General features: G+C 43.6%; 1 protein-coding gene and 1 long non-coding RNA gene across 2 annotated transcripts; both read right to left on the bottom strand.

The window, feature by feature from the left end:
- Window positions 1-334: 334 nt before the first annotated feature.
- LOC144584831 (uncharacterized) lies at window positions 335-3,421 on the bottom strand. Its single transcript, XR_013539302.1, has 2 exons — window positions 3,301-3,421; window positions 335-514 (listed from the first exon to the last, which is right to left on the bottom strand). It is a non-coding gene; the product is annotated as an uncharacterized LOC144584831 (long non-coding RNA).
- Window positions 3,422-5,045: 1,624 nt separating this feature from the next.
- TUT1 (terminal uridylyl transferase 1, U6 snRNA-specific) lies at window positions 5,046-13,043 on the bottom strand. The gene is made up of 10 exons (XM_020797370.3): window positions 12,889-13,043; window positions 12,258-12,448; window positions 11,235-11,444; window positions 10,990-11,104; window positions 10,774-10,904; window positions 9,604-9,830; window positions 8,696-8,805; window positions 7,481-7,603; window positions 6,780-6,872; window positions 5,046-6,225 (listed from the first exon to the last, which is right to left on the bottom strand). Exons 1-10 carry the CDS (start codon window positions 12,971-12,973, stop codon window positions 5,180-5,182), a joined length of 2,331 nt encoding a protein of 776 aa, XP_020653029.3. The 5' UTR covers window positions 12,974-13,043; the 3' UTR covers window positions 5,046-5,179.
- Window positions 13,044-15,857: the final 2,814 nt, after the last annotated feature.

Below are 15,857 nucleotides of genomic sequence, written 5' to 3'. Positions count from 1 at the left end.
GGATGATGCAGGGGAAAAACACACCCTGCCCTCCTCAGACAAAACTGGTCATAGGTAAGTTATAAATGACAAGAAAAACAGAAGTCTTGCAGCATCTTTTACACAATTGTTTCAGTGCGAGTTCCTGTGAATTGCAAACCATTTCGTCAGATGATACAAAGTGGATTCTAATCCATTAAATCTCACACTGAAATCTACTACAGTAGCTAATTTTTCAGGCGCCATAGTATTTGTTTATGTATGTTTTTTTTAAAACTGGAACAGACTAATATGGCCCCCCTCATTGAAAAATGGCTAGAAAATGGGGGAGGACAACCCCCACCCAGTGTGGAGATTTTTCCAAGTGCTCTTATCGTTGCAGTCTTTTGGGATTTGACTTGAGGGACAGTCCACAGAAAGATATGATTGCATCTTCTGAAGAAAACCAAGCAGGTGAAGCTTTTCTTGGCATCAAGTTGGCAGAATGCATTTCACCTGCTGCTTGTCGGTCTGGTAAAGAGATCTGGTCACCAACCTCAGGAATCAACACACAGTAAAGGTAAAAATATGAGACATTATTCTTCCTCTCCCTTTAACCGGCTCTCTTTCTTGCCCTTCCCCAAATTGTATACATTCTATCTGCCTCCTTCTGTGCCCTCTTACCCATGTACCATCTGTTTTTTTCCAGTCCTGCCAGGTGAAGATGCCTGTTTCCCCCCCTCTTTCTGTTCTGTTACCTGCCCTGCCCCATTTTCTGTTCTCCTACACTACTTTATCTGCTTTTCTATCCCATCAGAACTGCCCTATCAGGAGAAACCTAGATCCAGGGTCTCCCTCTGTCTTCTGCATCCAGATTTGATAAGCAGCTGCTGCTAAAGAGAATGGAAGTAGCCATTTATAGGGGAAACTGTGCAGGTAAAAAAACATTCAGTAAAGCAGTGCTAAGAAACCAGTTGAATCAGATTTGAAGAGGTGTATCTGATGAGGAGAACATGGTGCCCGTGGGCCTTATCTGAAGAAGAGGGTGGTGTTGGAAGCTTGTCCATCCTGTGTCACATATGTAAGTAATATATTACTATATTATATTTTGTTGCATTGAAAATGGTTTTTGAACTTAGTTTTTCTGAACTTGGAAATGTTGCATTGAAAATGGCTTTTCTGAACTTAAGTGATGGGAAAACTGCTCCCCCATTTTGCTTTACTGGAATAACTAAATTTAGGTTGTAGTTTAAAAACTGGATACATTAACAAGATTTGATAAAATGTTATATTTTCTTTATGTGATTCTGGAAAAAACTTCTGAATGAATAATATATAGTTTTGTTTCCTGTTTTTTCCCCAATCTTACTTTTTAGAAGTTTGAAACTTACAATATTCACAAAGTTTAATTAAAGTGGGCATTAAAGGCTAGTGTTGAACAAATGTGTAAAATATCACTGACTTGCAAACTTAAGAATGGTATTATATAAATATTTGCACAGAAGTAAGATTTGCTGAGTTAAGTGGAAATTTACTACATGGTAATTTTAACTGTAGTTAAAACTTTAAAGAAATGTGTTTATTCAAAAGCTGCTAGCCTTAATCAAAGCTCACTCACCACAAAATGACAAAATATTATTTAATTTTAATTTAATTTAATATAATTTATAAGTTATACTTTCAGGTTTGCTAAAACAATCTCAAAATAGCTTACAAAATAAAATATGAAAAGAAAAAAACCAGAAAGATGTGCAAGTGAAGGCACTTTTTCAAAGGCCAACTGAAATGTAACAAAAATAATCTTAAAACAGAAAAATATAAATATGGAATGAGAACGACAGGCAAGCAACAAAACAGGTACAACTCTGTTCTTTCCACTCTCCCAAGGGTCCTGGGAAACAATTGAAATGGTAGGTTAAACATTCCTGTTGTTTTCCCAATCATAACCCTTCCATATTTAGCTAAAGGCTGGTTTCTCCTTCATGGTGGTAGGACAGGGATAATTGCTTTGAATTGAAAAGAGCACCTTTTGCCAGTGGAACCTTGGGTTCTTTTGGGGAGGAAGCAAGGATAGAAACATTTTAAACAAACAAACAAATCCAGGCCTCTTTTTCCAAAGTGGGTTTTAAAACTCACATTATTTTTTTGGCTTCTTCAAGGTTAAGAGGGCCCTCACAGACCTCCTAGCCATCTTTGAGTTAAATCTGTGAATCTTTTTACTACCTCCAAGTTAATTTTTTTTCTCTCCCATTAGTTACTGTAACTATCCTGAGAATAGGTTAATTATGTAATATACATATATTATAACCTGCTAATAATGCAATGACCACTCTGACCTGTGCCATCAGTCTGAAAATTAATTACCTTTGCCCATATGTTGCTGCTGTTTATGTGCTGTTAAATTGGAACTAATTTATAGCGATCACAATAGGGCTTTCAAGATGTGAAATATTTGAGTGATTTTACCAGTTCCATAGTCTCCCATCCTTGAGTTTCCATGGCTGAGCAGGAATTCAGACCCAAGTGTATTGAATCCTAGTCCATTACTAGTCTAAATAGAATACCCAGCTTGCTGGGGGGGGGAGGCGGCGGCAATGTGTAGCTTGCATAATTAAATTGCAAACCGTCTAGAGAGTGCTTTAATTGCTATGGAGCGGTATATAAGCTGCACACTTTGCCTTGCTTTAAAGAGGTTGGAGAATTCAAACATTTTAATATTAATTTGATAGCAAAAGGACTTTACCCACACAGTGGAAAGGGGAATGGTCTGAGTATAGCCTGCAGAGTTAAGAGTTTGTGCGGGCTCTCGTGTACCTGAGTGCTTTGGAGCCACTGGTATTGCTCCTCAGCCTGTCGGCCAAGATCAAATATAGTACCTTATCAGGTTAAAATAAAGCATGTGTTTTATTAAAGACCTGTGCATTAAATTGCATGTTGGAGCTGGGTTATGTGCTGACTCTACCCATTTCATGGATAAAACTGCCATTACAGTGTTTCTAGGAAGGCTGTACGTACCTCCTCCAGTCACTTCACATACCAACCTGGTACTGCAGTTTTTCCAGGAATTGTACACCTCCCACTACCCACCAGTCTGGTATTGCAGTTTTTCCTGGAATACAGCACTTCAATTCATTTCATGTATCAACCTAGTATTGCAGTGTTTCCAAGAATAGTTCACCTCCTGTTAGAAAGAATATTTCTAATTCAGAAACTGTTGTTTCTTCAGTTGCCCACTTTATCACACTGATGTCTCCCAAAGTTGCTATTTCTTATGAAATTTAAGCTTTTGCTTAAATAATTTGTGAATTTTTTTATTTGAAAGAATCTCAAATAAGGACTCACCTGTTTTACCTTTCATTTACAAAGCGGTTTCTCCCCCAACTGTATATTGAATGAAGGACTACTAATCCTCTTTTTTTCAGGTTGGTTTCCCAGATGTTGTATTGTGGGTGGTGTGTGAATCTGCACATTAAAAAAAAAAAATACATTTCTTGTTCTGTGGGTTGCTAGTCCATATCCCCAGCTTACTTTGCTTCCTATATAGGGGAATATATGGGGGAGGGAACAAACTCAAAACCAGTCGGTAGGCTGCTAGTATCTGGTCCTTCTGCCATAAAGCTCTCCAGCTGTTGCTTGATGATGAACCTTCTCATACAGAACTGGGAAAGGGGTTCTTTTAAAGAAGTTCCCTCTTGTTATCAGCTGCCAGTATTGACAGGCTTAACAGGACAGGTTCCATTTACCTATCCATAGCAGGAAGGCAGCTTCGGCTTAGAACCTGAAGTCTAAGCCTCAGGTATGATGATGGGATTCAATTTAGATGAAAAGAGACAAACCCAGACACCACTGGTCCACAGATAAGAAATTAAAACTCTGGGAAGGCAGCTTGGGATTCTGGCTGCAAGCTACTATGCTATGGCATCTTTCAGGATCATCTTAGCTATCTCTCCCTTGCCTGACTTTCACAAAGAAAGCTCTGGTTACAAATAGAGGAACCAGAACTACTCATGATGGCTTAAAAAAGGGGGGGGAATAATAGGTCAGGGAAAAGCTATAATTATGAGCTTTTTCTATATTAACCCTTGGTGCGTCATTCATCAAGATATTTCCATTTCAGTTTTCTGTTTGTTACTTCCCATTAGAATTGTTAGGAAAATGTATCTATTTTTACAGATCATTAGCCACAGTAGGGTGTAACCTTGCACAAAAGTATGCCCCACTCAATTAAGTGGGACTTGCCACACATATGAAATTTACCCTTCAAAGCTAGTCTACCCATAAGTGTGAGAAGAATGCCGTTTTTCTGAAATCCCTTCTTAATCTGTATGGCATGTGCAAAGTCTTGGAAAGACCTTTAGTTTTCCACAACACGAATGTATTCTGGAGTTAAACAGCTTATGGGGCAGCATACCTGAGGTGGGGAGCTTGTGACTGAATGTGGGCTGGGAGCCAGGATGTGATGCTATAATCAGCAACAGTTAAATATGAACTGGAAGAAGACAGGATGTGATGTAATAATCAAGGCTTCACTATTATTGCCAGCAGGTATTCTCTTCCCCATAATAACCTGCATGGCAGTCTTCCCCAAACCTACATTTCCCAGATGTCGATATATGACATTGTCATTTCCCAGACATCTACAAGTTGCCAGTTAGAGAAGACTCTCCTACAGAATGTTGTCAACCTATCAATTTAATTTATATGAGATGGTGGAGAAAATTAGGCAAATTCATAGAGGAAAAAGGTACCAGTGGGTAAGAGTCTTACTTGGTTCCTGACTTGCAAAGAGGCAGCATCTCTCTGCATTGCTTAGCAGGTGCAGGGGATGAAACATTATGCAAGAGCCACCAACATCATCCCTTGGCGAAACAGCCTTTGTTTTTGTTAAGTGATGGGAAGTAACCCATGGTGAGTACCTCTGTGTTGGTGTGGGTACAAAGATGCATGCATAATACTGGCAATTTAAAAGGGTTGAGGATGGAGGGAAAAATCTGTGCCTTTCCCAAGCCCCATGGAATAACCTTGATATAGACCAGTGAGAGAGAAAGTACAGAAATAAATAGCAAGTTAAATAAATCCATGCAAGATTTTGTTATCCAATACTTGTATTCTCCTTGATAATGAGAAAAAATATATACATGTATAAATCTGTAACTGTCTACAAAAGCTCATAGTTCAATGGCTCTTTCTTCCCTGCTCACCCTTGTACAGTCCGTGGAGTTCAGGCTCTGGTAACCAAATATTGTTCCACCATTCGGGGCAAAAAACCTTGTAGGAAGTGGAAGAATTCTTGGAAAGCAGCAGCCTGTTCTGGGACTGGAGTGAAGCTCAGGCGGACGCATGTGCCTTGTTTGCCAGAAGCTGCCTCTGTCACTCGGGCGCAAACGGTGAATTGCAGCAAAGGCTCTGTAGGTGTCGTTTCCCCTTCTTGTTTGGAAATGAGCTCAGATACTTTTGCCTCCAATTCCAAAGAGCCAGCCTTCTCTGTCAGGTCCAGGTCTGTCCCGCGGAGCTGTCGCCGGACACGGCGGCGCCCCAGCCACACACGGTGCAGGGTGCTGCAGTCCCAGGTCATACTTTCCCCAGTGGGGAGGAAAGTATCGATTCGTGACTTCTTAGCAGAAGGAGAGAGAACGCCCTCTCCTTCATCATTCTCCAGGGGGCGTTTTGACCCTGCTGACAACAGCTTCATTTTCGCTTCTATCTGCTCTTCTTGCTGCTGAGATCCAGTAGCCGCCTGTTCCGCCTCAAATTCTTGTGCTGTTTCCAAGCAGCTACATCGGAGCACATCCCTTAAAGTAAAGGCTATGCCAGTACAGATCTTCTGAAACCAGAGCTGGCGCATATCCCCAGCCTGATTCAGCAGCTCGCAGGACTGTGGAGGTACCGCTGCAAGCGTCAAAGGGAGGTTTACAATGAATCCATCAGTAGCCAGGGCCTCCGGGTTGCCTGGCTGAAATAGGCGGACGAGTCCCCAGATTTTGCCCTTGGTGGACTTGCGTTGATACTGCAAGCTCCGGCAATACTTGGCAGCATCACGGCAGCAGTGTTGGAATCGAAGTGCCGTTTTCTCGTTGACATTAGCGCTCACGTTGTGGCTCAGCTCAAAGGGGTCCTGAAGATTGAATGGCCCCAGTTTGAGTTTGTTGTCTGCTTCAGATGACAGAAAGCTGGATAGAGGCAGCTGCTGGCCCTCCCGGAGTGAGATCACACAGCCTGCAAAGTTATAGTCTTCAAAGACGTGGAAAAACTCTGCCAGGAGGGAACCTGGAATGACAGATTGACAGAGAAACAGAGTCCATAAGAGATCATGCAAACACAGGAGTGTATGTGACACTGTGTGTCAAGTACAATAACCAGCTTCTTCCGCACTTCTATTGTGTCCACAAAATTATTTTTTCAGTGCCCAAACATAAAAGAGTTTGCATATAAGAAATGTTAGGTATGCAAGCTCTACTTATGAACAACTGTTCTTTCTAACCCCTTCACAAAAAAGTAGCAGAAAAATGGAGCAGGGAGGAAGTTTTCAGGATTTTGAGTTCTGCACGTGTGGCTGCAGAAACACAAGAAAAAGAAAAAAATCACAGCCCTATCAAGCCGCTGCCAAGCTTTCAGGAAGAGGGGTTTGAGACAATGTTGAGCTTCCTGACTGTGGTACATCTGGATCACGTGCACTTATGTTTCAGCAAGTTATTCCTCAGAAGAGGAAGGAGCTCGAATAAAATTAAGCTGGTTTGCCAGGGAATGTCTTGAAGCCCTCAAGTTTACATTAAAAGGACCTCAAGTTTCGTCAAAGTTGTAGCCTTCTGACAACAACTCACACAGGTTCTCCTTGTTCGCACTGGGGTTCAGTTGGGCTGAATCCTTGGGAAAACTGCAGTCCCAGCCGTCTACTGTAGTCTGCTCCTCCTCATCTGGGCAAGGAAGAAGTAAGGAAGAAGATGAGAGAAGGGCGAGAACCAGGGGCAGGAGCAGATATTTAATTTAATATTAGTAGCCGATATTTCCTATTAATACATATAGTTGCCCTTGAGAACTGTGGCTAATGGGGAAGTATATCTATGTACCAATTCTAAAAGGATGCGGAAGATGAATAATTATGCACAGCACATCAATACAAATGTGTAAGAATTACAAAACTGTCATCTGGTGGTTAAAATTTTGGACTGGGACTTTGAAGAAGCAGGCTCTAGTCCCTGTGGATACACGAAACTCACTGGGTGATCTTGGACTATTCCGTCTTTCTCAGCCTTCCCTGCTTCACAGGGAAGAAAGTAGAAAAGAAGAAAGTAGAAAAGAGAGTCATTTATGCCAGTTTGGAAGAAAGAGAAAGGAATATGTATCCATGACAAAGAACTAATAAAATAAAATGTATACATATATATTCAAGGTAACTTGGCATATTCCAGATGTGTTAGGAGTACATTCCGTATCAGCTGCAGTACTTGCCGAGGTGAGAGATGAATCCCAGGGACCCATATGGGAGAAAGCTGAACTAAACCCACACTGTGAGAGTACTTACTTGACAGTTCCTTCAGCTGACTGACAGTAGGCAGGACTGGCGGGCTACGTGTCTGAAGGAAGAAAAGCACCAGCAAAGTCAGGGCATAGTTGTTGAGCAAGGGCCCTCCACCAAAAGGGTTCCCTAGGGAGAAGGAACGAAAGATTTTTACGGACAAAAACACCTCATATCCTCCCCACCACCACCCAAGTCCAAGACTCTACACAGTTCCAAGAAATGAAGTTCTTCTCAGATATTTGTATTTTGCACTCCTCCAAGCTCAGAGTAATGTACAGAAGGCCATCTCATTTAATCTTGGCAATATTAGCCTTGCAAGGCTGGCCACAACTGAGCAGCAGATCACAAGGTTTATACGTTGACGATATCCACATTAATGTGACAACCACAGCCAGGGAGAATGAGATTAAGGCATGTCCAGTCCTCCAGGTGACATTGGGTTACAGGTCCCATCAGCCCTAGCCACCAATTAGTCTCCAGAGGGAGTCTGCCAAGTCACAAGATGCTCAGGTAGGGGAAAAAGGTTGGAGAATGGCTGCTGGTCAGAACAGACAAAGGAAGGCTAGCCAAAGCAGTGAGCTTGGCAGCCTGGGACTATATAGTTTGATGTGCAATCTGAGATGAACTGATGGTATGTGACATCAAACCCATATATGCCATACAGAGTCACTCCTTGGCATCATTTGTAGAGATCCACTAAATGTATTACTTATCCCAGAAATGTGTTCTTCAGCATTTTTAAATAAAGCAAAAAAAAAAAAGTTAGTGAGGAATGATCCCACTCTCCTGAACCTCTGCTGAAGCTGTAATGTACGGATGTACAATCTAGCCCCTTGTTCCAAACAGAGAAATCAGCTCTGTGCCAAGGGACCTGCTTTGCAAGCAAGAGGCACCGGGCTCAATCCCTGGCATCTTCAGTTTAGAAAACGGCCAGACAAAGGGAAAGATCTTTCTTGGCAGAGACCCTAGAAACCCACAACCAGTCAGAGAGGGCAATACTAGACCCCATGAACCAAGAGGCAGACATGGTCAAAGACAGCTTCTTTTACTCCAGCCTACTACTGCACTATGAGCTCCAATCATGAGTCTTCCACTCACTCAGTGGAACTGATGTGTGACATTAATGATGGTGCACGTAAACAATGTCATTTTCATGATCTCTGTCTCACACTCCAAACTGTACTGTACTGAGCCTAGATCGCGGCTCTCTTGTTTTACCTGCCAGCGCCTGCTGTTTTGCCCAGTAGCGCACCACATAGACTAAGGGCCGCACCCGCTCATCTGCTTCGGTGCAAAGTTGTAGGAAGCGTGTGTTGCAGAGTGCCAGCCTGCCAAGGAGACAAGCCAGAGGGGCAAGTAAGATCACTTAATATGAAGCTACACCTATCTCCTGACACACTTAGGCACACACAGACACACTCCCTGTTGATATATTTTGAAACATCTCTCTGGCAATATTTTTCTCATTACAATAATTTATTTATTTAAAATATTTCTATCCTGCCTTTCGCCCCCAAAGGACCCAAAGCGGCTCAGTAATAATACTGTACGTATAAAGTATCAGAGAGAGAAAATGATCTTTCCTCTCACCTCAGCACTATCCAGATGTGTTCAACTACACCCCCATTGTCTCTCACTGATGAGAACAACAGGGAGTTTTAGCCCAATTTGTCTGAAGAGGAAGCTACTGATTTAAATGATGGAATGCACGTTTTACAGATCATTTCAGCACTGTGAATGATTTCAGCTACATTATCACTGCAGCAACCATACTTATCTCAAATAAAACATTTACAAAAGAACAGTAGCAATGAATTAGGGGTATGAAAAAACGGACTGCAATATTTTTCACCATATAGTGAGGTGTGTCTATTTCTGGAGAGAGAAAATAGTTCACCTTTTATATGGACAAGGCCTTTATATTAAGCCTCCTGTAATATATCACTGGGTGCAATCCAGTTAAGCAAGCTGGGATTTTCCAGCTTTGTTGGAATATAACTGCCAATATCTCCTTCTTTTGGTTATGCTGGCTGTGGCTGATGGGCACTGTAATCCCACAACACCTGAGGGGCCAGAATTTGCCCATCCGACACTCAAGCAGTTAACACAGAGAGAAAAGGCCATACCTGTTGTTTATGGAGATGTCACCACGGAGGCCAGATTCCTTATGGCAAAACTTGACAACTGGACGACGGGCATTCAACACAGCTTGGACATTGTGGACTCCTGGGACACACTTTCGCAGCACAGTGGCAATCAACTCGAGCACCTCCGGCACCGTGGCTGAAGCCAAATCAATATCACTTAGGATTGAATCCTCCGAACGCGTGTCCACTTCAGGACTAGCTCCTTCCTTATCAGGGAACAGAAAGAAGAAAGAAGCTGCCTTAGATGATGTCAGGACCTTTGAACTGAATTAACTCAGGCTGAGACTGACAAGCTGCAGTTCCTTCCCAGCCCTACTGGAGAGGCTTGAGATTGAACCTTCAACTTCTGGCCTGCAGGTCAGGTGCTCTGGCACTAATAGGGATGAGAATCATGTGGTTTGCAGTCTGCACACACTCCCCAAAAGGTGCTTTTGGAAGCCTCAAAGCCTTCTGAATTAAAAATCCCCCCAACAGAAGAATCATGCCTCCAGAGGGTGTGATTCTCCCCAAAAGCCATGTGTGGTCTCCACACACTTAGTTTTACCTCAAAATGTGAAGTTTTTTTTTAAAATGTTGCTTAAAAATAAAAAAAGAAGAATCTTCAAATTGCTCCTAGCTGCATATGTGGAGGTGATGATGAGGGCTCCTAGAACCTCCTAGGCCTGGGGAAATGGCCCCAAAGCCTGGTGCTTGCCCACTCTTGCACTAAGGGATTATCCCAGCCTTTGAAACTCTAATTTTTTATCCCTACTTGGATAATGGGTTCTTCTCTCCTAAATTTACTGCCTGATTTGCACTGGAGATGACAAGCATTGAACCTTTTTCATGCAAAGCTTTTTAACCAATCAAATAAGGCCAAGCCTTTCCCAGCCTTTTGTGTTGGACTCTGATTCCTATGATTCCACGCTGGCTCAGGGATGATGCAGAGAGGGCATTGTCCAGGACAAATGCAGGGTAGCAGGCGCATGGAAGCCTTCTGTAAGTTATTTGATAAAGTTTACAATCCTTAGCCAAAGAAGGATTGTTTTGGATTACAATTCCCACAATTCCTGTCACGCTGGCTGGGACTAATGGAAGTTGAGTGTTCATAACTTGTGGATAGCAGACAGTTGCCACCTGTCTGCTATAGTTGCCCAGTTCCATTCCCACCTGTGTCATATTGGGTGCCTTGGCAGACGCCTGGAAGCTTTGTGTCTTCTCAAGATCCAGGAACAAATCTAGGTCACAGCCACAAACATCAAAGCCGTTCACCGAGGACCCAAAGGGGAGGATGGCAGAACCTGTTGGGAGCAGGAGGAGCAAAGCTGATGACTAAAAAAGGACAGACCCAGCTGACTGCGGTAAAGGTTAAGAGTGATAACATACCAGGGAAAAACTCTAGGAACACTTCCTGGAAGAGTGTGACCAACAGGTCTCGTAGGCGCCGCTCGCTCTCCGAGAACTCAAAGAGTTGAACCATCAAAGACATCTGGGCATCCACCTACAAAGGAGAAGACCAATAATGCAGCCTCAGATGAGATTAGCTGGCTGAGAGCGCTATATTCCACCGGGTCTCCACTATGGCTGTTAGGAATATCTGAAGTGCCAACCCCTCAAGTATTTCTACTCACATCATCAGCTTGGCACAAGTTTTCTGCCAGCTTCTCAGGGCTCAGCTGCTCACGCTTGGCTGACCCTTGCTTCCTGGGAGGATTGTATTTAAAGTCCTTCTTCTCTCGAGGTTTGACCCGTAGCCTCTGCCCTCCCAGACTATGCTGTGGTTCTGCCAGAACTTTCTCCAGCACCTCCTCATTCTGCAGCTCCACAATGGCATAGACTCCCTAGAGGAAGAAGAAAGGACAGAGAGGAAAATAACCTTCATTTCTTCTCAGGTTACCACCAGCCATCTTCTACGAAACAGGGACAGCGCTACCATGTCATTGTGGAATCTGAGCACCTACAGAGGTGAAATATTCGCTCAGCCTTAGTAGAGCAGAATAACATCTTAAAAATGGAAGGAACAGATCAAGAGAAAGAACACAATTTACTTGGATCAATATGCAATATGTAGATGCACAGAATTCTCTTTCTGAAAAAGGATAAGGGATAAAAAAATACAGTTCTGCAATCTGAGATACTGTAACAGGATTATTCTAATGGATAAAATGTACAGCTTAATCCTATGCATGCTTCCTGAAATCAAATGCTAGTGATTATACTTCCCATACAGAATGCATAGAATGGCTGTCAAGAGTCCCTGGCTCTCTTAAGAACAACAGTGCCGTCTCCTACATATCAATTCAGAGACAAACCTTACAGAGTTCAGTAAAGCTGAGTCCCAGATACATGGACATAGGATTGAAGCTTCAGCCCCACCAGCTCTTAGGAACAAAGCAAGGTGTCAAGCTGATCTCATGAATTATATGAAGAGTTATGGGAGGCAGAACAGAGCTTTTCTATACATTGGGAAGCACTGTTCTCTGTAAAGCCATTTGAACAAGCCTTAAAGGGTTATTTTGATACGTTTGCCCATTTCCTCTTATTGTCAGGGAGATACATGCCTACGGAACCATCGTAATGGGTTCTACAAGATTTAATTCAGCAACCCAAGGGTTTCAGTTTTATATATGCAGTCCTGCTGCTGACAGGTTCACCTTATCTTTGTCCATCACCACATTGGCCACCTCCCCGTAGGCCTGGAAATAATCACTCAGCTCCGAGGCTGGAGTGCCTTTGCGGAAGCCACTGACAAAAACGCTGCGGCTCTCTTGTGTCTGGCGGACAGTACGGAGGTTTTCCAGGCGCTGGTGTTTTTTCCCACGCAAGTGGTCATCCAGGCTGGGCTCTGCAACATAAAACCAAGGCTTTGTAAGCAGGAAAGTGGGGGAAAGATTCCTAAATATGTTTTTAGACTAATGTTCCTGCCCACTGATGGGCAGCAGCTTTCTGAAACTCATTGGCTTTTTCTGGAGAAAGAAGCTTTAAAATCAGAAAAGTTGTGCAAGCTTAACTAGCCAGCTCTCACTAGATGAAAACCCCTTTTCAAGACTCCTGCTCCACCGTCAGACAGAGGTGGCAGAGTGGCTGCTGGAATGTCTGAAAGGTACTGCTGCTTAAGTATGGAGGCAAATGGAAATCGGGCCATTCAAGGGCACCCCTGTTCAGCAATGGGAGCATGGCAAGAGCGCTCGGGCCATGTGCAGACCGCTTCTCCTTTACTTGAACCCCCAAATCGATTTATCCATGCCTCCGTCATCCAGACCCTCGACCTCGGATCCCACTCACTGTTGGCCACCGTCACGTGGCAGAGGCGGCAGCGAAAGCCTCCTCGGGGCAGAGACTCCACGTCGCTCGGCTCGGAGCTCGCCATGCCGGAAGCTGCACGCTCTTCCCCAAAGGGCCCGCGGGTTTCCCATCGGAAGTATTGACCGAGGAGGCGGGGCCCGGCGCTCTATCCTTGTCTCTATGGTTGAGCCCTGGAAGGGGGTGTGGCCGCGAGGACGTAGTTCCGCTGGGTCATCGCCAAAAGTTAAAAGGGCCGCGTGCGCGCCGGGCTTTCATCTCGGGTTCCTATTCGAATGTTTTTGTGGGCGGCGCATGCGTAAATGCGTCAGAGTGGGATTTGCTTACGTTCAATGGAGAAGCGGCTGCGCAGATCAGGATAGGTACCGTTTCATCAAGCGCATCTATGACCTGCCCACAGAGATAAGGAGAGGAAAACAGTCCTTTTCTAGCAATAAGCCAGTCGTCTAAAAAAACAGTCTACACGCTCTTAACACCTAATTTAAATTTAGTTTTCTCCTATACTGTACAGTATAAGGCTTTGTACCTACAGTTTCCCATAGCTGTGAAACTTCTGGATGTTTTCAACAACTTTAAAATATTTTTGTGCATAGAAGCAATGCAGATAAATAATTAGTTGTTGCCTGGAATAATGTCAATAATTTTTTTTTTTTTACCTTGATGCCCATATGAGTTTTGGTACAACTGAAAGTTATTGTCGTTTCATTCTGGATTAACATTTTCAGGATAGATGCCAGCAGTAATGAACAAGGGCTTCTGGTTTTCCTGAGAGGTCTATAAAGCTCTAGATCTTTTAGGAGGATGCTCAGACAAGGATGTTCAGACTCTAGTCTAGCAGATTGTGTTGAAGTTGCCCCATCTTTATAGTCCGTGGTCAAAGACACAGGTGGAGGGAGATCTTATTCCGAACACGGTAAGGAGGCATAGTCATTAAACCTGAAGGTGAAGGTTTGTGTTGGTGAGTTTCTTCTGAAGCCTCAGGGGAGCCTGCAGGTCAGAAGAGCCTTGTTCTCTTTCATGCTATGCAAACATGTATAGTATTTCTGTATATTTATACATAAAGCCACACACATCTTCAAGGGGGGTGCCAGTGCTATCTGTAGCAGTAAGCCAAAAAAGTCTAATTGTGACATCTTAAGCAGAAACCAGTTTTATGTGGGATATACTTTTGTGGATCACAGCCTACTTCATGAAATGCATCAAAGTCCCTTGGTTGTCTCTTTTGACAATGCCAAGGTTCCCTGTGGAATTTCGTTACAGAATAGGGACTTGAATCTTGATTTCCCAACAATTTCATCCAAAACTAAAGTGCTACAAAACTGTCCCCGGCCAAATATTTATTGCCTTGACTCCTGTATTTACAGCACGTTTTTCCTTTATAAAGTTGAAATCAGGGAGGCAGTCAATAGGGATCCAGAGGGATCTCAAAGCAAAGTCAAACTAAGCTGCTCTTTGCCATCCCCGGGCTTGAATTTCCTGTTTGTAGCCCAGCAGCCATGCGGTTGGTTTGTCTCATCTTGCCTGGCAAGAACCCTGCTGAGCCTGAGGCTTAGTCAGCTTCTGACTTTGGCATGAAGCTCCCTTGCTAGTGTGGGTGTGTAGCTTGAAAGTGCTGTTCAGCCCCAGGCTTTTAGATGCCGTCTACAAAAAGAGCTCTCTTTCCCTATGAAGTGGGAGCCTACCAGCTTTGTAAGACAAGGTTTTTCTGTCACTTCCACAGCCACCAAGCCCTGTGCCATAAGTCCCTGGCAGTAACAGTCCACAGACCAGTTTTGCAGTCTTGCCAAGTTAACTGGGCATAGAATGTACACAATAAAAGAAGTCAAGTTGCTAGTCCTCACCAGAGTACTGAAGCAGCATAAGCACACATTAAGATAATTACAAGCTCCCCCCTTCAAATATATGAATTCTGTAGATTTAGGCTCCTGAAAATAAAAGGGCTCAGATTTCTATTATGGCTTCATTTGCACACAGCTCTTCCAGTAGACCAAGCAAAGACGGTATGCTGCTCACGATGAGGAGAGCTTACAACTGCACGTTCCCGAGTACTTAAGCAGCGCAGCAACCCGTATTGTGGGGCCTCATCACAGGAATTGTCCTGAAGCTGTCTTAACTCCCCAGTGCAGGGCTCATTAGAAATCTGGATTGGAAGTCTGCAGGCTATTTTGGCCGAGAAGGGAGGGATGAGTTAGCACAGCTCTTGCATTATACCAGTTCCTCCTCCATCAGCCCTGTGCTATGAACCTTGGTTTCCAGAATTCATAGGCCCCAACACCAAAATGTTCTTTGGCCATCTCATGAGAAGAGATTCCCTAGAAAAGATCCTGATGTTGGGAAAGTGTGAAGTCAAGAGAAGGGGACAACAGAGGACAAGATGGTTGGACAGGGTCATCGGAGCGACCAACATAACTTTGACCAAACTCCGGGAGGCAGTGGCGTGCTCTGGTCCATGGGGGGTCACGAAGAGTCGGACATGACTAAATGACTAAATAACAACAACAAAATGTTCCAAAAGACCTATATTTTTGTTTTTCAAAACCAGAAAATGAACAACTCGACCTTTCTGTAATGTAATCTGAAGATTTGGAAATGACTATAAATCCTAGCAAAGCAGAGACTGGGTAAGTATAACACTCTCCTCTGTTCCTTCATGCCAACTCACCCTGGCACACAGCTTGTTAAGGGCAATAAGCCGCATGATGCAAATATGCAAACATCAATAGGATTCGATGCTGACCTCTGTTAAAATGCAAGGATACGCACCGTCGCCAGACTCTCAGTCTTAAGGTTACACTGTTAATGTCATATCAAATGGTAGGATTAAGAAAGGCTCCCTTTGCCTCTCTCGGTCTGTCCTGTCTTGAGCAAAAAAGAGGCCAAAGAATTCAAGGCCCAAAATCCCTGTTCTGCTTAAAACTGGGGGGAGGGGAGGACTTGTCAAGTGTTGTTCT

This window comes from Pogona vitticeps, chromosome 15, assembly GCF_051106095.1.
Source record: "Pogona vitticeps strain Pit_001003342236 chromosome 15, PviZW2.1, whole genome shotgun sequence".
NCBI classification, from domain to species: Eukaryota; Metazoa; Chordata; class Lepidosauria; order Squamata; family Agamidae; genus Pogona; species Pogona vitticeps.
Note: the sequence above shows the minus strand (reverse complement) of the source record. Positions and strands in the feature narration are given on the sequence as shown.